This window comes from Lepisma saccharinum, chromosome 19, assembly GCF_977018435.1.
Source record: "Lepisma saccharinum chromosome 19, izLepSacc3.1, whole genome shotgun sequence".
In the NCBI taxonomy this organism is placed as follows: domain Eukaryota; kingdom Metazoa; phylum Arthropoda; class Insecta; order Zygentoma; family Lepismatidae; genus Lepisma; species Lepisma saccharinum.
In genome coordinates this window covers 13,976,288-14,001,723 of record NC_139247.1, presented here as the reverse complement: position 1 = coordinate 14,001,723, position 25,436 = coordinate 13,976,288, and the positions used below count along the sequence as shown (strand labels likewise).

At 39.7% G+C, this 25,436-nt stretch overlaps 2 protein-coding genes across 2 annotated transcripts; both read left to right on the top strand.

Moving 5' to 3' along the window:
* Positions 1-6,684: 6,684 nt before the first annotated feature.
* Positions 6,685-7,113, top strand: LOC146002942 (protein GVQW3-like). Its single transcript, XM_083141099.1, has one exon. The coding sequence runs from the start codon at positions 6,685-6,687 to the stop codon at positions 7,111-7,113; it is 429 nt and encodes a 142-aa protein (XP_082997225.1).
* Positions 7,114-22,404: 15,291 nt separating this feature from the next.
* Positions 22,405-22,833, top strand: LOC146002941 (protein GVQW3-like). The gene has a single exon (XM_083141098.1). It carries the CDS (start codon positions 22,405-22,407, stop codon positions 22,831-22,833), a length of 429 nt encoding a protein of 142 aa, XP_082997224.1.
* Positions 22,834-25,436: the final 2,603 nt, after the last annotated feature.

Genomic DNA, 25,436 nt, shown 5'->3' with positions numbered 1-25,436 from the left:
CAGTATGACGTGATATGAATTGATAATGTATTCTAAGAAGGCTACACACACATAACTTTTCCACGTAATCGCCAACGCGATTGAGTCATTTATCAGACCGCTGGAGCAACTTGTTGATGCCGCCTTGGTAGAAATCATGCCCCTACTCATTGAACCACTTCGTGCCAGCTGCCTGGACGTCATCGTCACACGAGAACCGTGTTTCAGACAAGTACGCTTTCAGCTGGGGGAAAAAAACAAGAAGTCACTGGGGGTGAAGTCTGGGATGTATGGGGGATGGTTCCACACTTACATAACATTCAAATAAGAGAAGAATTAGATCAAGATACGTTATCTGAATACATGTCACGCGAAAGATTAAAATTCTGGGCACAACAACCTCACCACTCTAATCTCATAATGAATACCACAGAAGAACGAGACAGTAAGACTAATCACAAAATGCCTAGACTTAAATATTTGGGCGATTTATAATCAATTCACAGATTAATGAGATGAGATGAGCTTCACATATGTTACAGTATTCAAGAGCTCAAGGTGATAAATGTGGAAAGTAAAGCATAAACACTTAGGTATTTTAAAAGCATTTATTTGACATCTCGTTGTCTTCACAAGTACATCACACTTCTTGTTGTCTTGATAAGAACATCTTCAGCACCTGACGAGTTGTAAGTCCAGATTTCGGCTTTCGAGGACGACTTCTGTTGTGAGAAAGAATTCCGAAAGAATAACAGTTGAAATGTATTAAATTACATCCATCGTGTATTTTAATCAGCAATCAACTGTAAGGAAGTAGTTTCTAATCACAAAATAGGATTCTAGGACATAGTGGCTAGAGATATCTACAATCATACATATCTATAGTAAAAAAAAATATATATATACTATATTCCCTTTGATGCTAGTTACAAGCTAAGTTTCCATAGGTTTACTACTTGGCTCGCCTACTAAGTATGCGTGTCTAATTCTGGCAAAAGGTTGGGAAACTTGATAACTGCAATACTGCCGGACCCTGTGGCCGAGTGGAGTGTAGTCTAGCTGCACACGCGGCCGCGTGCAGATCGTGTTTTCGCGTTCGTTGTTTTCCGTGTGGCAGGTAAGGCAAAATACTCTTGAGTTGAATTGAGCAAGCACTGATTTGGAGTACGTACATGCTAATTGAGAAAGACTTGAAGGAAGACAAACATGCCGGAACAGAGACAAAATACGCTGAAATTTATTTTTCGTAGTATGAAATCTAGACCTACTTCGCTGGATTTACATTAGTGGTTTCATAACACTTACGGTGTGACATCGAACCAAGTTCAAATCTTTGAAATTGATTACTATCGAAACTGTGTATTTGTGAAATTTGTAACGAGAGTTGTGGGTGAGCGATTATTAAATGATTATGGAGCTGAAGTGCCCTATTATGATGCAGACGGACGGCATAAACTAGATGAGGAATGGGCAGACCAGCGGAGTGCTTTTGTAAGTGTGCATGTAGTGCCAGACGAATTAAGCCACGATGCGATTCGTAATGTAATTTGTCAATACGGTAAAGTGCTGAACGTAAAGGAAGAGAAGTATTCAGAAGAACATATTTATATGTAGAACACGAACGGGGCACATTGTGTTTAAAATGGCCCTGCGGAAAGCAATCCCATCGTACATTACCATACAAGGAGACAGGTACTGGGTAACTTATTCTGGTCAAGTACGTACGTGCAGCGGGTGTGATTTGGAGGGACACAACTTCTCAGAATGCCCCTCGCGACGACCCCGCGTTAATAGAACTGGAAGAGTCCCTGTTAATTTGACCACTGGAACGACCTCTATGGTATACCAACCTACAGTACTTCAAGTACTGACAAGACCCCAAAACTCGAATACAACATCAAGCGAAGAGGTATATTGCCATAGATCCAACCCCCATTTCACGAATGAAACAACAGAGACACCCGCCACGGAACCAGAGCTTCAAACACAGTTAACACCAAACGACCCAAGCCAAAAGAAGAGCACCGACAAAGACAAAATACACAACGAACAACAAGGTGGAAGTGTAGGTGAAAATGAAGAAAGTAGCCAACTTTCCAGCTCCAACTCCAACCCCTTAATAACACTAGACAGACCTGACAAGGAACAACGCAACTCAGGAATTCCCTCACAACTCGGAAATGATGCAGACAAGAAGATAGAATTCCAGAAAGTAGAAACCGGCACAGAAGATGGATCCGGGGATGAATCGAAAACAGAGGATGAATTTCCGGCAATTAACACGGATAAAGGACAACGACGCTTTTCAAGACACAAGCGATCCAGACCACGATTCGTCCCGCCAATAAGCAAGAAGAGAAAGAAGGGGAGCTCTGCCTCAACATCCACGGGTACCTGTGGAGCCCTGAGTCAACATCCATGGGTATCTGCACTAACAGAATAAACGAAGGAGTGACCACCCCTAGTGTAGGACCCAAAGTTATTTGTCGTGTACGTCATAGAAAAAAGGAGAAAAATACTGCAGATGTACATTCTACAATATTTCCTCGTGAGAGTGGAGTAGATACTGACAACACTAATCTAGATTATAAACAGGTTAGTTAGAAACAAATTTAGGCAATGTACCTAAAGGTAACAGTGCTAATAGTACTAAATTTTCTCCAAACTGATTTCGTGGACAGAGTAGTAATGTTGAGGAGGTTAAGTAATTTTTGTAAGAGTGTAATGATTGTGGTTATACGAAGGGCTTTTGATAGGGGACTGATAGGTATGATAGAGTGATGCAGTCTTTTTTTGTAAAGAAGATCAACGATTTGTACCACTCTGTTAGATTTCCTTGATGTGGTACTTTTTTTCATCTATTGGTTTTATTGTATTGTGGTGTAAATGTCGGGTATAATGGTTACAAGGAGAGCCTTGGCAATAAGGGGGATACAGCGTCCCTGATAACATGTAGGACGATTACAATAGATATTATGACAGATATCGTCATATGGCTGGTTTATCTTACTGTATCTAGACACATGTAGGATGATTAAAGGTGATTTGAACACGTCCATGTACCCGGCATGCAAGTAATTCAGAGAATTCACGAAAGATGGAGTATAAGTGCTGTTAAAATTTATCACTGCTCACATTAATTTAAAAAAAAATTAACGATGGAAGGCACCAATCGGAATTTTAGGAATAAAACTATAAATTCTCGAGTAACGTCTCGGGTAGATATCAGCATAATGATAAAATCCATTTTTATTCATATTTAAGCTTTCTGGTAGCACATTTGGACATTATGTTGTAAGATCCTTTATTTTTATAAGAAATACTGCGAAAAGTTTGATGTCGCCTTATGCACAGGGACATTTCGAGAGGACAGCGATTTTACGGGATCTTGCAATTTGTACACTTAACCTTAAAAATTCATTCATACAGCGTGTTATTCTCCATTATTTCGCATAAATAAAATAACTATGAGTATTTAAGTCTTTATTAGGCTATAATAAGATCATTGATACATACACATATATATTAGTACTCAATATTATGTTCAGAAAAATTATTTTTGTTAACGCGGAAAAACGTGTTTTAAAATAGAAGGTGTCGGGACTTGGAGGGAAAGTGTGGTCGAATAAAGGATGGTGGAATTTTGGTAGGTTCGATGCAGAACGAGAGGAATATAATCCTCAAAGATTGGCTTTCACAGGATACCTGGACGACGTTGGAGTAATGTATTACTATTTTGGACAATCGGAGATCGTCTGATGGAACGGGCATTTAGTGAAAGTGAAATCGAAAGTTTATAACGATCCACGAAAGAAGGTAGGGTGAGTCAATGCTTCACGTCATCCCACCGCTTCAGGAGGTGAGCCGTTGTAGTTACATATATTTTCATGACCTCATGTTTTAGTATTTATTGGGTAAAAAATATTGCCTAAAATACGTTTCTGGACAAAGCATGCTAGCGTGTGATTTGAGTGGTGAAATATAGATCGCGAAACGATCGTTCTGAATCTCGTGGCTTGCAGCAAATGGCGTGCGATGCCATCACAATAAATAATTGAGTTTTCTCAAATAACTAGAACAAAACGTGATTAAATCTATCAGAAAAGATAGAACTTTGAATAGGTGTTTACCCCTATAATTTATATCTGGGTAGAAATCAATAACAAAGTGCAGTTTAAAACGTCAAAATATTTCAAGGTCATATGTCCTTATATGGGAATGTAGGTGGCAGACAAAGACAGAATATTGAATATTTTGCACGGATTGTAATTGATGTGCAATTGTTTTGAATCTTCCGTTCAGGAGTGGTTCTAGGTATTGCAATTACCTTATGATAATATGAGCAAAATATTTCCAAAATTGTAACATTTTGGAAATAATTCCTTTTAAGAAATCTTAAAGCAGTTGTTCATGCTGAGGTAAGAAACAGGGTATTTGCTTTGAAAAGTACAAATAAAATATGAATCTTTTGCACGACTTGTAATTGATGTGCAATTGTTTTGAACCTTCTGTTCAAGATTGATTCTAGTTAATGCAATTACCTTATGATAATTTATGTGCAAATGAGGCAATGTTGCCTAACTTGTCACATAGTGGAAATATTTACAAAGTCTTAAAACAGCTGTTCATGCTGCAGTAAGCAACGAAGTGTTTTATTTTGAATAAATAAACAGCTCCAGTTGTTGATATGTGTCAGAGGTGTAATATCTCATATTAATAAATGAGTTAATTAATTAATGAGTTCTATTTCACCCTGAATATATTCACTAGATTTGGTATGTGATAAGTGCATGTTTCATGTATTAATATTTGTGTGTTTCTTACAGAAGGGGAAAACTTTGTGTGACCTGCCTATGTATTTCATGTTATCTTATGCTTGCAATTGACATGACATATATATCCAGGGATAGGTTAGGAATTTGGGTAACTTCAAAAATTTGAAATACAATTTACACGCTAGAGAGGCATGGAAGTGGGTTGGGGTAATACATGTGAATTGCACCAGATACTTCTGTGCTACTTCTGAACTTGAAGTCAAAGGTTGAATTATTTGGTGACTCAGTCAAGTATATCCTTTATTTGAATATTTTATTTTTATTGGGTAAATTTATAGTTTTCAAACAGAAATATAATCTCTTTTGGGGTTTGATTTCCTATTCAGTAATCAACCAATCTGCGCTTCCCGCGTTACGGGTATGACACATGAGAGCCATCCGAAAAATACAAGTTAGAAGTGGTAGTAACTTTGGTGTGAAGTGAATCATTTTGGAGGCTCTCGTGACGTGATTGGGTGCAGTTAACCCTCACATCTGACGTACCGTCATATTATGTTTACAACACTCCGAATAGGCACGATTAACATTAACAAACTCCAAAACAGGAATATACAAGAGTCGCTGGGTGATTTTTTATCCAGTCGTCTCCCGATATAGCCCTCCTCCAGGAAGTTCAAGTGACAAATTTTGAGCTGCCCCCATCTATAGTAGTGTATAATAATGCAAATTGTCAGGCAACGGGGACTGCCCTTCTCGTGAAAAACACTGTGCCGATCACTAACGTTGTGTGTCACCCTAACGGGAGAATTATATGTGCGAAAGTGGCAAATGTTTGGATTTGCAATATAGTATATGCCCCATCAGGTACAAATCAGAGACCACAGAGGAACAATGTTTTTGCGACAGATGTGGCGGCTGAACTGCAAGATGTAAAGGAACATATCATTTGTGGCGGCGACTTCAATTGCGTCTTGCTTCCACAAGATCAACGTCCTGGTTATGCAACATCTAATTCCCTTAGACATACTGACATCCTTCATCGGTGGGATGAAATTCTAAAACCGGCAGTTAAACGTTTGTGTATATCATTCTGTAAAGAGAGGTCTCGTGACTGGAATAATAAATATCACTTTTATTATCGTGTGTTGCGTGAATTAATAGAAGAAGCATCGGCAGGACGACCGGTTCATACGGAAATAAAACGTATACAAGCAATACTCTTAACCATGACCGCCCACAAACGTATGGGTGCAATAATTCGAAGTAGACTCCCTCAGTTTGACCCTGAAGAAGCTGTGTCGATTAGTCACGTGATACAAGAACGACAAAATGCACAACGGAAACTAATTACTGAACTCGCAGATGGAGCGGGTAATAAAATCATAGCACCTAAGGACATACAACGTACAATATATGAGAAATTTGTTAGGATGTTTTCGCAGCACCAACCTGCCAATTCAAATTATGATTCTGTTGTGGATGCAGTTACGGAAGTACTTTCCGATGATGATAGAACTAAGCTTGATGAGGATTTCACATTCGAAGAAGTATATAAAGCGGAGAAAGCGGCAAAACCTTTCTCCGCCCCTGGTGTGGATGGGCTTCCTACATGCTTCTTTCAAACATTTCGGACGCTAGTGGGGCCGACTTTAACTGAGTGGTTCAACGCGGCCTTTCAGCAACATAAAATGGGCAAGACTTCCAAGACAGGTATTATATATAGTTCATTCAAATGAAAAGGTCCATTTTATTTTTTTCTGAAAAAGCGTTTTATGCGAGACAGTAATTTCATGTGTTTTGTATACCCACAGGTATATGTGACGTTTTAGTAATGAGGCATCTGCGCATGCGCAAGTGTGTCTAGGTAGCACGTGTCCATTATCTAATCACCTTCACTTTCTTCCCCCCAGGTGGAAGGCTGTGCTGAACAATGGAGCTGCCATTAAGAGACATGTCAAAGGAAGAACAGCGGGGTGTCATTCGGTTTCTTCATGCTGAAGGAGTACATCCAGCGGACATTCATAGGAGAATGAAAGTTGTGTATGAAAACTATGTATCGGACAAAACAGTGAGAAAATGGAGTAGGTGTTTTCGTGGTGGACGAAACACATTGAAGGATGATGCTCGGCCGAGACAGTTGAAAAATCGCATTCCTGATTGGACAGTGGTTGCTATTGACAACCTTATTCAAGAAGACAGACGAATATCCCTGGCAGCCATTAGCGAACAAGTGAACGTGTCATTGGGTAGTGTGCATGACATTGTGAGGCACAGACTGGGTTACAGGGAAGTGTGCGCACAATGGGTGCCAAAGTGTTTGTCAGAGGAACAAAAAATGTGCAGAATGGGAATGTCATAGGCTCACTTAATGTGATACAGGAATGAAGGTGAGGACTTTATCAGCAAAATCATTGCTGGAGATGAATCCATCTGCCCGTATTACCAGCCAGAATCAAGGAGGGACAGTATGGAATGGAAGCATACAGGATCACCAAAACCAAAGAAAAGCAAGTCACAACCAAAAGTCGGCAAACTTACAATGACCGTATTTTTCGATGACCAAGGGCCACTGCTAGTGGAGTTCCTTCCGGAGGGACACACAATTAACGCAAACACGTACTGTGAAACACTGCATCGTCTACGGACATCAATCAAGAATAAGCGTCGAGGAAAACTCAGCAAAGGCATCATTTTACTCCAGGACAATGCTCGTTCCCATACAGCCAGACAGACACAGGATCTGTTGCAATCATTCCATTGGGAAGTGCATACAGTCCTGACTTGAGTCCATGTGATTTTCACATTTTCGGATCTATGAAGAAACACCTTGGAGGACGACGCTTTGCCTTGAGTCCTGAGCTGCAGGAAGCTGTCAGGTAATGGTTTCATTCCCAGCACAAGGACTTCTTCTACCAAGGAATTCATAACCTTGTTTCAAAGTGGGACCAGTGTCTTACCTCATAGGGTGAATATGTGTAGCCAACTACTGTAATAAAGTTTCTGCAAGGAAATGGACCTTTTCATTTGAATGCACCAAGTAGTATTAGTACCGAAATGTGCAAAGCCGACAGAGATCACTCATTATCGCCGCATTACACTCCTGTGCACCGACTATAAAATTTTCACACGATGTATGCTTGCACGTTTAATGCCGCACTCAATCAACTTGGTGGGGGACATGCAATATGTATATGGGGAAAATAAAAACATTTATGCAGTGTTGCAAACGCTGCGTGAAGACGTTACCAGCAATCATAATAAGAAAAATTCAAATGATCAAGCGATTTTAGCTCTGGACTTCGAACGTGCGTTTCATTCGCTGAACCATAATTATATGTTTCATGTTTTCTACAAAAGGGGCATACGGCGGACTTTTCTCGCAGCCCTGCAAGGGCTATACAACAATGCTGAATCGAAAATACAGATTAATGGTTTTCTGACAAAATTGCTTAGCATTGTTACAGGTGTCCGACAGGGAGATCCCTTATCCATGTTGGCTTTTTGTATTTCCCTAAGTCCCCTGCTTGCGTCTTTGGAAGCACGGTTACAAGGCATAACTATTCTGTCAAAGTCGCTAAAAGTTTTAGCTTATGCGGATGATGTCAGCATTTTAGTTCAGTCACCTGTTGATGTGGACACGGTTCATAAACTAACGACGGAATTTGGGGTGTATTCAGGCCTTCACATAAATATAAAAAAATCTTGTTTGATGTTTTTAAATAATTTCCCCCACACACACCAGTTCAACACTTCCCTGTTGTAAACATCTTAAAAATACTTGGTGTAGTTTTTACGCCTTCTTTGCAAGGAATGATACAAATAAATTATGATCGAGTGATTGGGAGTGTAAAAGCAGTGCTACAAATTAATAAGTTTCGAAACATTAGCTTGCAATCACGAGTCATGTTTGTTAATGTATATGCTCCTTCGAAAGTGTGGTTTATAGCCAAAATACTTCAGATGCGAATGCTTGATGTAACAAAGCTGAAAAGTGCAGTGAACTGGTTTGTGTGGAATGGGCAGCTGTTACATGTAAATCACGAGACCTTGTGTTTACATAATGCTGGGGGAGGCTTGATCCTCGTTCACGTGTAACACAGGAGCCAGGCGCTCAGCATTCAAGCGGACATAGAGACGATGATTCAGAGCCCTGATAGCCTTACTAGAGTGCGCGTCAAATCTCCTGCATATGGCCTTGAACGACTGAACAGCACCAGCGAATCACGGACGTGCGGCGTTGCCTAGTTCAGAAGATGTTTCACCTCGCTACTAAATCGTGTACCTGGCGCTCGGATATAAATAGATTATTTCAAGTGTCAGTAGTTCAACAGATGAAAAGATAATGAATTTGCGAGTATGTACGAAAAACAAGCGTGATTGTAGCTTATACCGTTCCCTCTGTAGAAGCAATGTTATTATAAGCGTATTTGCATTGTATCCTTTTTGCTCTCCCTTCGTTCCTGTTGCATTCTGAAACTTTCCGATTAGCTAATGGAACAGGGCACGTTCGTTCCCAGTGATGGCACAAGAAGTTGACGAAGAGGATACCGTCATTGTTCGTTTTTTCCTTGTGTTTAGTGTGTGTGTGTGTGTGTGTGTGCAGCATGTCGTTGAGTAAACCAAGTGGTAGTGATAGCGAGAGAAGAGGGAAAAATACAGTGTCGTACGAAGCCAGGCACGACAGGTGATTTTTCAGGTGTACAATTTTTTTTAAAAAAAAGTGTTCGAGTGACGAACAAAGAAGTAAAATTGACTTTAAGAAGTGCCAGGATCTAACAGCTCAAGCGTGTGGTGTGAATGAAGCTACCGTTTCTCGGATATGTTCGGGGGCAAAACAATGTGGATCGGGGCCTGCTCCAATGTTTCAATAACCTAGACTAGAAAGCACATTAACATACCGAAAAGAACGACAAATTTAGATGACTTTGAAAAAAGACGTAGTTCGTAGAACAGTCTTTGAAATTTACGATTGTGGCGAATTTTCTACTACCAAAAAGATAACGTACTGTTTACGGGACAAAATATCTTACAAAGGCTCTACAACTTCCACCTTGAGAATATTGAAAGAATTATGCAGTCCCTAATCAGGTATGTTCTTTTCTCCCATTAAGTTTATTATATGTTATATTATCTAATGTTCCGTGCTCTCCGTGACAAGGCGTTTCGCTCGACCACGCTGTCTCTTTCCGTGTGAGATTTCGACATGGCACCGCTGCAGTCCGCTGCTATTGGCTATCGCCATATGCAGGAGATTTGACGCGCACTATAGTCATGTTCTTCGAGACTGCTTGGCCCATATACAGTTGGATTCCCTCATATACGTGACTAACCTCCCCCACAACCTTAGGTACCTCCGCGATACCTTAGTAGAGATCTGCTATGGCTTGTTACAAACTCCTACCCTGCCTGGTCCAGTGGTGTCGCAAATATACAGAGGAATGTGTGTAGCATCTCAACAGGCGGTTAAAATAGTTGCGAGACACCCGGAAGCTCGTTGGCCTGTGGTGTGGAAAAATATACACGCGAGGCATCTCCCAACAAGAATACGATCGGCATGGTTCGTTATAGTGCATCAAATACTGCTGACTCGAGTGAAACTCTATGATCTGAACATGGCAGATTCATCATTATGTTTAATATGTAACGTGCCTGATAGTTTAGTGCATAAGCTCAGTGAATGCTTAATAACCGCTACGTCATGGAAATATGTTGCGAAACTCGTAAGTATCATCTGTCGTACCAACGAGAAGAATATTACAATTAATCATCTTCTGTTTTCCAATTTTAGTTATTACCCAAAAAAGAAACAGAACAGTGTATTGTGGTTCATGAACAATTTGTGAATTACTTAAGGCACACATCTCAAACTATGTCGCCAAACAAAAAGAACAATATCGATGCAAATTTTCTAAATGTAATATATCCTAGTTTGTAATAACCTGTATAGTAATCAAGAAAAGTTTGTTATAATCAGATGTAAATAGTAAAAAAAAAAAAGAAAAAAAGTGGTTAGCACATCGCGGTGCGACGCCAAGGGTCCCGGGTTCGAATCCCGCTGGGCTTGGTTGTTTGTGAATGTCCATTCACCAATTTCATCATTTCATCCCCATCTTCGCAAATTAGCCAAGAGGCACAAAACGCGAAGTAAAATAAACTAAATCAAACAATCAATCAATAACTGCAATACTACTAAGTATAATGTTTTTTGGTGGCTGCACAAAATAGGTTGTTAAAGTGAATGCCAATGTTACTACACAATATAAATGAATCGTTTGTTTCAAAACTCAAGGAATATTAATAGTGCTTCTATTTCTAAGTTCGAACCCTTTTACTTCTATTGAATGTTTAGTCGTTTGTTAAAATTCTACATAAAACAACAAGACTTACTTGCACATGCTGCTTCTTGACCCTGGCTGGCTTCAGATTTGAAGCAGATCGCTCTCTAAATTTTTCTTTTTTGTTTTTTTTCTTTCTTTTTCATTTTTTCTTTTTAGGGTATACCATAACGGACTGGAGTAGCACTCCTTAAGAGGTGGACTGACCATACCTCCCACCCTGGGCTTTTTGAGCCCCCTGTGATGGTGCAGCAGAAGAGGATCTAGGGATTAACCCGCCGTAGTGAGCGCCGAAATGGATGAGAGAGGCACACGCACACGCACGCACGCACGCACACACATACAGGCACACAAAAAAATACTACGAGTTATTAAACTAAGAACTGAGGGGGCAATTGGAGGGTTAACTACGGTGACACCGGCCCTCATACAGCAGCCAGAGATCAAGCCTATATACTAATGGTGTCTCCGGCCGCCATACAGCAGCCAGAGATCACCCCTATATACTAATGGTGTCTCCGGCCGCCATACAGCAGCCAGAGATCACCCCTTTATACTAATGGTGTCTCCGGCAGCCATACAGCAGCCAGAGATCACCCTTATTTACTAATGGTGTCTCCGGCCGCTCTGACAGCCGGAGATCACCCTTAAATATAACACAGGCATAAAAACCCACGTACTACCTTAGCAATAGCGGTAACACGGAAACCCTATGAGTGTGGAGATAGTCTTTCTGTAACAGCATGTTTAAGCCCAGCCTTGTCACCGTTCTCCCTTGTCTCTCGTTGCCAGGTGAAACTCATGTAATGATAAAGATGAGTGATTGTGGTTGGCGACAGAATGGATCTCATGTCAGAAACTACTTGGGTGATATCACAAATACTTTAAACTATCATTGTTCTTATCTGAAACTTCACCTAAAGTAACTTATAAGGGTGATTTTTTTAAAACTCATGGTTTTCTTTGTTGTGTAAAATTTGTAAATGAAGTATTATTTCCATGCGGTTTGTGGCAAATGAATAAGGAAGGATGGGAGATTTATTGGAGTACGTTTACCGGTTTATATGCATCCCGGGTAATATCGCCTACGCCTCAACAAGAACAGAAAATATTCACCAGTGTACCCTACAATAACATTGAAGTATTGGATTTTTGCTAAACTGAATTAGTGAAAATGAGTTCTTTTTTTTTGTATTCACTCAAACATAAATAAAACATAAAAATTATGGCACAGACATATGACATAACATCTCACCTTTAAAGAAGGTGCTGAAAGTGTCGACCTCCTTCCTGTAAACAAAGTCGAACACGCCGTTCCATGTTAAGGGCTGTCTGACATAGTGTTTCTGCGCTAATGTTCGCAATTTCAGTGATAATGTTCTGCTTCAACATTTCCAGGGATGTAGGGTTGTTTGTGTACACACGTCCCTTTAGGAAGCCCCACAGAAAGAAGTCAAGTGAAGTTAAGTCTGGAGACCTCGGAGGCCACAATCCCTTTGAAATAACCCTATTCGCAAAGAAACTTTCAATCAGTATCATACTGTCATGCGATGTATGGGATGTAGCACCATCCTGTTGAAAATAACCCTGTGTTAGTTCAATGTCGTCCAAACTTTCAACAAATTCCATGAATATTGCCCTGTACCGCTCTGTGTTCACTGTTTCATTGAAGAAGATTGGACCCACTATACGTGATGCTGAGACAGCGCACCATACCCCAACTTTTTGTGAGTACAACGGAATTTCGATTACACTATGTGGATTTTCAGCTGCCCATATCCGTGTATTCTGAGAATTAACATACCCAGAGAGATGAAACCAGGCTTCATCAGTAAACCACGTTATTTTCAGAATATCAGGATTACGCACAATTAACATTAAAAACCAATTACTGAAATCTACACGTTTAACTTTATCTGGATCCTTCAATTCTTGAACATCTGTAATTTTGTACACCCTTAGTTTCGCAGTTTTCGCTGTCTTTTGACATGTTGAATAGCTATAGCCGGTTTCTTGCGACAAACGACGGAGAGATTTCTTGGGCGACATCAAGAGTCGAGCACTGACATCTTCCACAACACCTGCCCGCGGGGTCCGATGCTTCCCTGACTCGCTCAGAAGCGATCCTGTTTCTTCCAACTTCTTCACTAGCGACAATATTGTGTTCCTGTCTGGGGCGGAACGTGAGGCAAATTTGTTTCTAAATACCCTTTGCGTAGCAACAACAGAATCAGTTTTCCAAAAACTTTTCACGATAAACACACGTTCCTGCAAGGCGTACACCATTCTTACTGTGTGTCCCGATCACAATAACGCAACTTTTCAGCACAACAATTACGCAAAAGCACACAACTTTCCAGTAGAACAATATAACAGCTCAGTTTCCTGGTTATTGTTGACAATGACAACGGTGCTATCTACAGGAGGAAACTTAAACCTCCGCACTGCATCCAAACCCCCAGACCGTATAGACGCGAAAGGTACACTGGTGAATATTTGCTGTTTCTGTCGAGGCGTGGGCGATATTACCCGGGATGCATATAAACCGGTAAACATACTCCAATAAATCTCCCATTCTTCCTTATTCATTTGCCACAAACCGCATGGAAATAATACTTCATTTACAAATTTTACACAACAAAGAAAACCATGAGTTTTAAAAAAATCACCCGTATTTAACTACACTGAACCTACCTAGACTTTAATCCTTATCTCTATTGCTATCATTTCCTGTCTGGAATCCTCGAAAACTTTGCAACATTGTTTCCACACTTATAAAAGAAAATTCTAAACTTAACTTTCTCGACAATTTTTGTGAATGTTCTAATCATTTTGCACCGATTTTTCTATTCGGTTTCCTCAAACACCTGATTACTTCCAAAGTTTTGTCTTTGTGCACTGAGCATTCCTCTCTGATCTACTTCTCAGATAACTGGATAATGTCAATAATATTCTGTTTTTCCTATCATTATATAGACTCCTAATTGCTTTTCATTCTCTAGGGAATTTTCTGAATTTGGAGCAATGGCAAGTTCATAAAAATGAAGTTTCCTATTATTTACTCTAGCTTATAAAGTCAGTAATATTGTTTCTATTTCTCCTGAGAGGCACTTCTATTACTAAGTACTGATTATACATATTGATTTATTTATTTGTACATATACTAACTTGTTCAATTACAAGTACTTCATTACATAAAACCATCTTCATTCCTATCAGAAACGTTCACCTACGAGAAACTTCTACTTTAGGTAGAAAGTGCTTCTTGTATGTTAATACTAATACGTATCTTTGATGACTATATGTTACTATTTGATATGGATAATTCTATTGCTAATAATATCTCCAACGTGTCCTATCTTTCAATTTCTCTTCACCTAAACCTTAATAGGTTTTAGTTTCCTATTTCATATGGATTTTTCTATTTCTAATAATATCTCCAACGTGTCCTATCTTTCAATTTCTCTTCACCTAAACCTTAATAGGTTTTAGTTTCCTATTTGATATGGATTTTTCTATTGCTAATAATATCTCCAACGTGTCCTATCTTTCAATTTCTCTTCACCTAAATCTTAATAGGTTTTAGTTTCCTATTTGATATGGATTTTTCTATTGCTAATAATATCTCCAACGTGTCTTATCTTTCAATTTCTCTTCACCTAAATCTTAATAGGTTTTAGTTTCCTATTTGATATGGATTTTTCTATTGCTAATAATATCTCCAACGTGTCCTATCTTTCAATTTCTCTTCACCTAAACCTGAATAGGTTTTAGTTTCCTATTTGATATGGCTTTATCTATTGCTAATAATCTCTCCAACGCGACCTATCTTTCCGTTTCTTTATATTTGCTGTAACTAAAGCTAAAGTGGAGCTGAGTTTAGGTCCAGACTCGTTTCGGAACTTTTGTCTAACAAGTTTTAATTTCGATCTTGTTTGCATTGCCACATTCAATTTATCAGCTTGTAAACGTTTTACACCTCTCCTTTACTTGAATAAACGTCAAATCACTAAGCTGTCAATCATAAAGAAGCGACTGGTCGGTACTGGACGGCATTTTTCTATACCCTGGAAATGTATCTATTTTAGTTCATAACGAGTTATTTTCAATAACTTCGTGAGATATCATACGTTTTCCGTAATTTAGCATAAACCCTGCTGTAGATCACTGTTTCCACAATTGTGATTTTTTCAACTGGCGCATTAACGGTAACAAAACTTACGGTGGAGGGTACTGCACGACTTTCCTCTATGCTAATCTTACACGCTATTTATGTGGTTGTTAGGTATGACGTGTAAAGAGACTAATGAAAATGCTGGAAATTATGTGATGAGGAATCAAATTGGAAAAAATCAAGAAAGATGCATAGGTGTAGTAGAAATTGATTATGGAAGAGATATTGCCATGGTTAAACATGGCTTCGGTAGAAAAGAAAAATGTATGTGGAAAAGTCCCAAAACATGGAGGTACAGAGAGAGAGTAAGACAGAGAAGATGGCAAGGGAAAGCAAGGAAGAAACAAGAAGCAGTCCGGTCTCCTCTTTCATCGTTTAAAACTGAATGTAACGCCTGCCTCCATTGCGGAGTGCTTGGTGCTACGAAGCCAGAGACAACAACAAATAAAGGAAAACACAGTATGACGTGATATGAATTGATAATGTATTCTAAGAAGGCTACACACACATAACTTTTCCACGTAATCGCCAACGCGATTGAGTCATTTATCAGACCGCTGGAGCAACTTGTTGATGCCGCCTTGGTAGAAATCATGCCCCTACTCATTGAACCACTTCGTGCCAGCTGCCTGGACGTCATCGTCACACGAGAACCGTGTTTCAGACAAGTACGCTTTCAGCTGGGGAAAAAAAACAAGAAGTCACTGGGGGTGAAGTCTGGGATGTATGGGGGATGGTTCCACACTTACATAACATTCAAATAAGAGAAGAATTAGATCAAGATACGTTATCTGAATACATGTCACGCGAAAGATTAAAATTCTGGGCACAACAACCTCACCACTCTAATCTCATAATGAATACCACAGAAGAACGAGACAGTAAGACTAATCACAAAATGCCTAGACTTAAATATTTGGGCGATTTATAATCAATTCACAGATTAATGGGATGAGATGAGCTTCACATATGTTACAGTATTCAAGAGCTCAAGGTGATAAATGTGGAAAGTAAAGCATAAACACTTAGGTATTTTAAAAGCATTTATTTGACATCTCGTTGTCTTCACAAGTACATCACACTTCTTGTTGTCTTGATAAGAACATCTTCAGCACCTGACGAGTTGTAAGTCCAGATTTCGGCTTTCGAGGACGACTTCTGTTGTGAGAAAGAATTCCGAAAGAATAACAGTTGAAATGTATTAAATTACATCCATCGTGTATTTTAATCAGCAATCAACTGTAAGGAAGTAGTTTCTAATCACAAAATAGGATTCTAGGACATAGTGGCTAGAGATATCTACAATCATACATATCTATAGTAAAAAAAATATATATATACTATATTCCCTTTGATGCTAGTTACAAGCTAAGTTTCCATAGGTTTACTACTTGGCTCGCCTACTAAGTATGCGTGTCTAATTCTGGCAAAAGGTTGGGAAACTTGATAACTGCAATACTGCCGGACCCTGTGGCCGAGTGGAGTGTAGTCTAGCTGCACACGCGGCCGCGTGCAGATCGTGTTTTCGCGTTCGTTGTTTTCCGTGTGGCAGGTAAGGCAAAATACTCTTGAGTTGAATTGAGCAAGCACTGATTTGGAGTACGTACATGCTAATTGAGAAAGACTTGAAGGAAGACAAACATGCCGGAACAGAGACAAAATACGCTGAAATTTATTTTTCGTAGTATAAAATCTAGACCTACTTCGCTGGATTTACATTAGTGGTTTCATAACACTTACGGTGTGACATCGAACCAAGTTCAAATCTTTGAAATTGATTACTATCGAAACTGTGTATTTGTGAAATTTGTAACGAGAGTTGTGGGTGAGCGATTATTAAATGATTATGGAGCTGAAGTGCCCTATTATGATGCAGACGGACGGCATAAACTAGATGAGGAATGGGCAGACCAGCGGAGTGCTTTTGTAAGTGTGCATGTAGTGCCAGACGAATTAAGCCACGATGCGATTCGTAATGTAATTTGTCAATACGGTAAAGTGCTGAACGTAAAGGAAGAGAAGTATTCAGAAGAACATATTTATATGTAGAACACGAACGGGGCACATTGTGTTTAAAATGGCCCTGCGGAAAGCAATCCCATCGTACATTACCATACAAGGAGACAGGTACTGGGTAACTTATTCTGGTCAAGTACGTACGTGCAGCGGGTGTGATTTGGAGGGACACAACTTCTCAGAATGCCCCTCGCGACGACCCCGCGTTAATAGAACTGGAAGAGTCCCTGTTAATTTGACCACTGGAACGACCTCTATGGTATACCAACCTACAGTACTTCAAGTACTGACAAGACCCCAAAACTCGAATACAACATCAAGCGAAGAGGTATATTGCCATAGATCCAACCCCCATTTCACGAATGAAACAACAGAGACACCCGCCACGGAACCAGAGCTTCAAACACAGTTAACACCAAACGACCCAAGCCAAAAGAAGAGCACCGACAAAGACAAAATACACAACGAACAACAAGGTGGAAGTGTAGGTGAAAATGAAGAAAGTAGCCAACTTTCCAGCTCCAACTCCAACCCCTTAATAACACTAGACAGACCTGACAAGGAACAACGCAACTCAGGAATTCCCTCACAACTCGGAAATGATGCAGACAAGAAGATAGAATTCCAGAAAGTAGAAACCGGCACAGAAGATGGATCCGGGGATGAATCGAAAACAGAGGATGAATTTCCGGCAATTAACACGGATAAAGGACAACGACGCTTTTCAAGACACAAGCGATCCAGACCACGATTCGTCCCGCCAATAAGCAAGAAGAGAAAGAAGGGGAGCTCTGCCTCAACATCCACGGGTACCTGTGGAGCCCTGAGTCAACATCCATGGGTATCTGCACTAACAGAATAAACGAAGGAGTGACCACCCCTAGTGTAGGATCCAAAGTTATTTGTCGTGTACGTCATAGAAAAAAGGAGAAAAATACTGCAGATGTACATTCTACAATATTTCCTCGTGAGAGTGGAGTAGATACTGACAACACTAATCTAGATTATAAACAGGTTAGTTAGAAACAAATTTAGGCAATGTACCTAAAGGTAACAGTGCTAATAGTACTAAATTTTCTCCAAACTGATTTCGTGGACAGAGTAGTAATGTTGAGGAGGTTAAGTAATTTTTGTAAGAGTGTAATGATTGTGGTTATACGAAGGGCTTTTGATAGGGGACTGATAGGTATGATAGAGTGATGCAGTCTTTTTTTGTAAAGAAGATCAACGATTTGTACCACTCTGTTAGATTTCCTTGATGTGGTACTTTTTTTCATCTATTGGTTTTATTGTATTGTGGTGTAAATGTCGGGTATAATGGTTACAAGGAGAGCCTTGGCAATAAGGGGGATACAGCGTCCCTGATAACATGTAGGACGATTACAATAGATATTATGACAGATATCGTCATATGGCTGGTTTATCTTACTGTATCTAGACACATGTAGGATGATTAAAGGTGATTTGAACACGTCCATGTACCCGGCATGCAAGTAATTCAGAGAATTCACGAAAGATGGAGTATAAGTGCTGTTAAAATTTATCACTGCTCACATTAATTTAAAAAAAAAATTAACGATGGAAGGCACCAATCGGAATTTTAGGAATAAAACTATAAATTCTCGAGTAACGTCTCGGGTAGATATCAGCATAATGATAAAATCCATTTTTATTCATATTTAAGCTTTCTGGTAGCACATTTGGACATTATGTTGTAAGATCCTTTATTTTTATAAGAAATACTGCGAAAAGTTTGATGTCGCCTTATGCACAGGGACATTTCGAGAGGACAGCGATTTTACGGGATCTTGCAATTTGTACACTTAACCTTAAAAATTCATTCATACAGCGTGTTATTCTCCATTATTTCGCATAAATAAAATAACTATGAGTATTTAAGTCTTTATTAGGCTATAATAAGATCATTGATACATACACATATATATTAGTACTCAATATTATGTTCAGAAAAATTATTTTTGTTAACGCGGAAAAACGTGTTTTAAAATAGAAGGTGTCGGGACTTGGAGGGAAAGTGTGGTCGAATAAAGGATGGTGGAATTTTGGTAGGTTCGATGCAGAACGAGAGGAATATAATCCTCAAAGATTGGCTTTCACAGGATACCTGGACGACGTTGGAGTAATGTATTACTATTTTGGACAATCGGAGATCGTCTGATGGAACGGGCATTTAGTGAAAGTGAAATCGAAAGTTTATAACGATCCACGAAAGAAGGTAGGGTGAGTCAATGCTTCACGTCATCCCACCGCTTCAGGAGGTGAGCCGTTGTAGTTACATATATTTTCATGACCTCATGTTTTAGTATTTATTGGGTAAAAAATATTGCCTAAAATACGTTTCTGGACAAAGCATGCTAGCGTGTGATTTGAGTGGTGAAATATAGATCGCGAAACGATCGTTCTGAATCTCGTGGCTTGCAGCAAATGGCGTGCGATGCCATCACAATAAATAATTGAGTTTTCTCAAATAACTAGAACAAAACGTGATTAAATCTATCAGAAAAGATAGAACTTTGAATAGGTGTTTACCCCTATAATTTATATCTGGGTAGAAATCAATAACAAAGTGCAGTTTAAAACGTCAAAATATTTCAAGGTCATATGTCCTTATATGGGAATGTAGGTGGCAGACAAAGACAGAATATTGAATATTTTGCACGGATTGTAATTGATGTGCAATTGTTTTGAATCTTCCGTTCAGGAGTGGTTCTAGGTATTGCAATTACCTTATGATAATATGAGCAAAATATTTCCAAAATTGTAACATTTTGGAAATAATTCCTTTTAAGAAATCTTAAAGCAGTTGTTCATGCTGAGGTAAGAAACAGGGTATTTGCTTTGAAAAGTACAAATAAAATATGAATCTTTTGCACGACTTGTAATTGATGTGCAATTGTTTTGAACCTTCTGTTCAAGATTGATTCTAGTTAATGCAATTACCTTATGATAATTTATGTGCAAATGAGGCAATGTTGCCTAACTTGTCACATAGTGGAAATATTTACAAAGTCTTAAAACAGCTGTTCATGCTGCAGTAAGCAACGAAGTGTTTTATTTTGAATAAATAAACAGCTCCAGTTGTTGATATGTGTCAGAGGTGTAATATCTCATATTAATAAATGAGTTAATTAATTAATGAGTTCTATTTCACCCTGAATATATTCACTAGATTTGGTATGTGATAAGTGCATGTTTCATGTATTAATATTTGTGTGTTTCTTACAGAAGGGGAAAACTTTGTGTGACCTGCCTATGTATTTCATGTTATCTTATGCTTGCAATTGACATGACATATATATCCAGGGATAGGTTAGGAATTTGGGTAACTTCAAAAATTTGAAATACAATTTACACGCTAGAGAGGCATGGAAGTGGGTTGGGGTAATACATGTGAATTGCACCAGATACTTCTGTGCTACTTCTGAACTTGAAGTCAAAGGTTGAATTATTTGGTGACTCAGTCAAGTATATCCTTTATTTGAATATTTTATTTTTATTGGGTAAATTTATAGTTTTCAAACAGAAATATAATCTCTTTTGGGGTTTGATTTCCTATTCAGTAATCAACCAATCTGCGCTTCCCGCGTTACGGGTATGACACATGAGAGCCATCCGAAAAATACAAGTTAGAAGTGGTAGTAACTTTGGTGTGAAGTGAATCATTTTGGAGGCTCTCGTGACGTGATTGGGTGCAGTTAACCCTCACATCTGACGTACCGTCATATTATGTTTACAACACTCCGAATAGGCACGATTAACATTAACAAACTCCAAAACAGGAATATACAAGAGTCGCTGGGTGATTTTTTATCCAGTCGTCTCCCGATATAGCCCTCCTCCAGGAAGTTCAAGTGACAAATTTTGAGCTGCCCCCATCTATAGTAGTGTATAATAATGCAAATTGTCAGGCAACGGGGACTGCCCTTCTCGTGAAAAACACTGTGCCGATCACTAACGTTGTGTGTCACCCTAACGGGAGAATTATATGTGCGAAAGTGGCAAATGTTTGGATTTGCAATATAGTATATGCCCCATCAGGTACAAATCAGAGACCACAGAGGAACAATGTTTTTGCGACAGATGTGGCGGCTGAACTGCAAGATGTAAAGGAACATATCATTTGTGGCGGCGACTTCAATTGCGTCTTGCTTCCACAAGATCAACGTCCTGGTTATGCAACATCTAATTCCCTTAGACATACTGACATCCTTCATCGGTGGGATGAAATTCTAAAACCGGCAGTTAAACGTTTGTGTATATCATTCTGTAAAGAGAGGTCTCGTGACTGGAATAATAAATATCACTTTTATTATCGTGTGTTGCGTGAATTAATAGAAGAAGCATCGGCAGGACGACCGGTTCATACGGAAATAAAACGTATACAAGCAATACTCTTAACCATGACCGCCCACAAACGTATGGGTGCAATAATTCGAAGTAGACTCCCTCAGTTTGACCCTGAAGAAGCTGTGTCGATTAGTCACGTGATACAAGAACGACAAAATGCACAACGGAAACTAATTACTGAACTCGCAGATGGAGCGGGTAATAAAATCATAGCACCTAAGGACATACAACGTACAATATATGAGAAATTTGTTAGGATGTTTTCGCAGCACCAACCTGCCAATTCAAATTATGATTCTGTTGTGGATGCAGTTACGGAAGTACTTTCCGATGATGATAGAACTAAGCTTGATGAGGATTTCACATTCGAAGAAGTATATAAAGCGGAGAAAGCGGCAAAACCTTTCTCCGCCCCTGGTGTGGATGGGCTTCCTACATGCTTCTTTCAAACATTTTGGACGCTAGTGGGGCCGACTTTAACTGAGTGGTTCAACGCGGCCTTTCAGCAACATAAAATGGGCAAGACTTCCAAGACAGGTATTATATATAGTTCATTCAAATGAAAAGGTCCATTTTATTTTTTTCTGAAAAAGCGTTTTATGCGAGACAGTAATTTCATGTGTTTTGTATACCCACAGGTATATGTGACGTTTTAGTAATGAGGCATCTGCGCATGCGCAAGTGTGTCTAGGTAGCACGTGTCCATTATCTAATCACCTTCACTTTCTTCCCCCCAGGTGGAAGGCTGTGCTGAACAATGGAGCTGCCATTAAGAGACATGTCAAAGGAAGAACAGCGGGGTGTCATTCGGTTTCTTCATGCTGAAGGAGTACATCCAGCGGACATTCATAGGAGAATGAAAGTTGTGTATGAAAACTATGTATCGGACAAAACAGTGAGAAAATGGAGTAGGTGTTTTCGTGGTGGACGAAACACATTGAAGGATGATGCTCGGCCGAGACAGTTGAAAAATCGCATTCCTGATTGGACAGTGGTTGCTATTGACAACCTTATTCAAGAAGACAGACGAATATCCCTGGCAGCCATTAGCGAACAAGTGAACGTGTCATTGGGTAGTGTGCATGACATTGTGAGGCACAGACTGGGTTACAGGGAAGTGTGCGCACAATGGGTGCCAAAGTGTTTGTCAGAGGAACAAAAAATGTGCAGAATGGGAATGTCATAGGCTCATTTAATGTGATACAGGAATGAAGGTGAGGACTTTATCAGCAAAATCATTGCTGGAGATGAATCCATCTGCCCGTATTACCAGCCAGAATCAAGGAGGGACAGTATGGAATGGAAGCATACAGGATCACCAAAACCAAAGAAAAGCAAGTCACAACCAAAAGTCGGCAAACTTACAATGACCGTATTTTTCGATGACCAAGGGCCACTGCTAGTGGAGTTCCTTCCGGAGGGACACACAATTAACGCAAACACGTACTGTGAAACACTGCATCGTCTACGGACATCAATCAAGAATAAGCGTCGAGGAAAACTCAGCAAAGGCATCATTTTACTCCAGGACAATGCTCGTTCCCATACAGCCAGACAGACACAGGATCTGTTGCAATCATTCCATTGGGAAGTGCATACAGTCCTGACTTGAGTCCATGTGATTTTCACATTTTCGGATCTATGAAGAAACACCTTGGAGGACGACGCTTTGCCTTGAGTCCTGAGCTGCAGGAAGCTGTCAGGTAATGGTTTCATTCCCAGCACAAGGACTTCTTCTACCAAGGAATTCATAACCTTGTTTCAAAGTGGGACCAGTGTCTTACCTCATAGGGTGAATATGTGTAGCCAACTACTGTAATAAAGTTTCTGCAAGGAAATGGACCTTTTCATTTGAATGCACCAAGTAGTATTAGTACCGAAATGTGCAAAGCCGACAGAGATCACTCATTATCGCCGCATTACACTCCTGTGCACCGACTATAAAATTTTCACACGATGTATGCTTGCACGTTTAATGCCGCACTCAATCAACTTGGTGGGGGACATGCAATATGTATATGGGGAAAATAAAAACATTTATGCAGTGTTGCAAACGCTGCGTGAAGACGTTACCAGCAATCATAATAAGAAAAATTCAAATGATCAAGCGATTTTAGCTCTGGACTTCGAACGTGCGTTTCATTCGCTGAACCATAATTATATGTTTCATGTTTTCTACAAAAGGGGCATACGGCGGACTTTTCTCGCAGCCCTGCAAGGGCTATACAACAATGCTGAATCGAAAATACAGATTAATGGTTTTCTGACAAAATTGCTTAGCATTGTTACAGGTGTCCGACAGGGAGATCCCTTATCCATGTTGGCTTTTTGTATTTCCCTAAGTCCCCTGCTTGCGTCTTTGGAAGCACGGTTACAAGGCATAACTATTCTGTCAAAGTCGCTAAAAGTTTTAGCTTATGCGGATGATGTCAGCATTTTAGTTCAGTCACCTGTTGATGTGGACACGGTTCATAAACTAACGACGGAATTTGGGGTGTATTCAGGCCTTCACATAAATATAAAAAAATCTTGTTTGATGTTTTTAAATAATTTCCCCCACACACACCAGTTCAACACTTCCCTGTTGTAAACATCTTAAAAATACTTGGTGTAGTTTTTACGCCTTCTTTGCAAGGAATGATACAAATAAATTATGATCGAGTGATTGGGAGTGTAAAAGCAGTGCTACAAATTAATAAGTTTCGAAACATTAGCTTGCAATCACGAGTCATGTTTGTTAATGTATATGCTCCTTCGAAAGTGTGGTTTATAGCCAAAATACTTCAGATGCGAATGCTTGATGTAACAAAGCTGAAAAGTGCAGTGAACTGGTTTGTGTGGAATGGGCAGCTGTTACATGTAAATCACGAGACCTTGTGTTTACATAATGCTGGGGGAGGCTTGATCCTCGTTCACGTGTAACACAGGAGCCAGGCGCTCAGCATTCAAGCGGACATAGAGACGATGATTCAGAGCCCTGATAGCCTTACTAGAGTGCGCGTCAAATCTCCTGCATATGGCCTTGAACGACTGAACAGCACCAGCGAATCACGGACGTGCGGCGTTGCCTAGTTCAGAAGATGTTTCACCTCGCTACTAAATCGTGTACCTGGCGCTCGGATATAAATAGATTATTTCAAGTGTCAGTAGTTCAACAGATGAAAAGATAATGAATTTGCGAGTATGTACGAAAAACAAGCGTGATTGTAGCTTATACCGTTCCCTCTGTAGAAGCAATGTTATTATAAGCGTATTTGCATTGTATCCTTTTTGCTCTCCCTTCGTTCCTGTTGCATTCTGAAACTTTCCGATTAGCTAATGGAACAGGGCACGTTCGTTCCCAGTGATGGCACAAGAAGTTGACGAAGAGGATACCGTCATTGTTCGTTTTTTCCTTGTGTTTAGTGTGTGTGTGTGTGTGTGTGTGCAGCATGTCGTTGAGTAAACCAAGTGGTAGTGATAGCGAGAGAAGAGGGAAAAATACAGTGTCGTACGAAGCCAGGCACGACAGGTGATTTTTCAGGTGTACAATTTTTTTAAAAAAAAAGTGTTCGAGTGACGAACAAAGAAGTAAAATTGACTTTAAGAAGTGCCAGGATCTAACAGCTCAAGCGTGTGGTGTGAATGAAGCTACCGTTTCTCGGATATGTTCGGGGGCAAAACAATGTGGATCGGGGCCTGCTCCAATGTTTCAATAACCTAGACTAGAAAGCACATTAACATACCGAAAAGAACGACAAATTTAGATGACTTTGAAAAAAGACGTAGTTCGTAGAACAGTCTTTGAAA

What these genes read in the sequence shown, in the direction of transcription:
- LOC146002942 (XM_083141099.1), top strand. Translation starts at nt 6,685, where the DNA reads ATGGAGCTGCCATTAAGAGACATGTCAAAGGAAGAACAGCGGGGTGTC.
- LOC146002941 (XM_083141098.1), top strand. Translation starts at nt 22,405, where the DNA reads ATGGAGCTGCCATTAAGAGACATGTCAAAGGAAGAACAGCGGGGTGTC.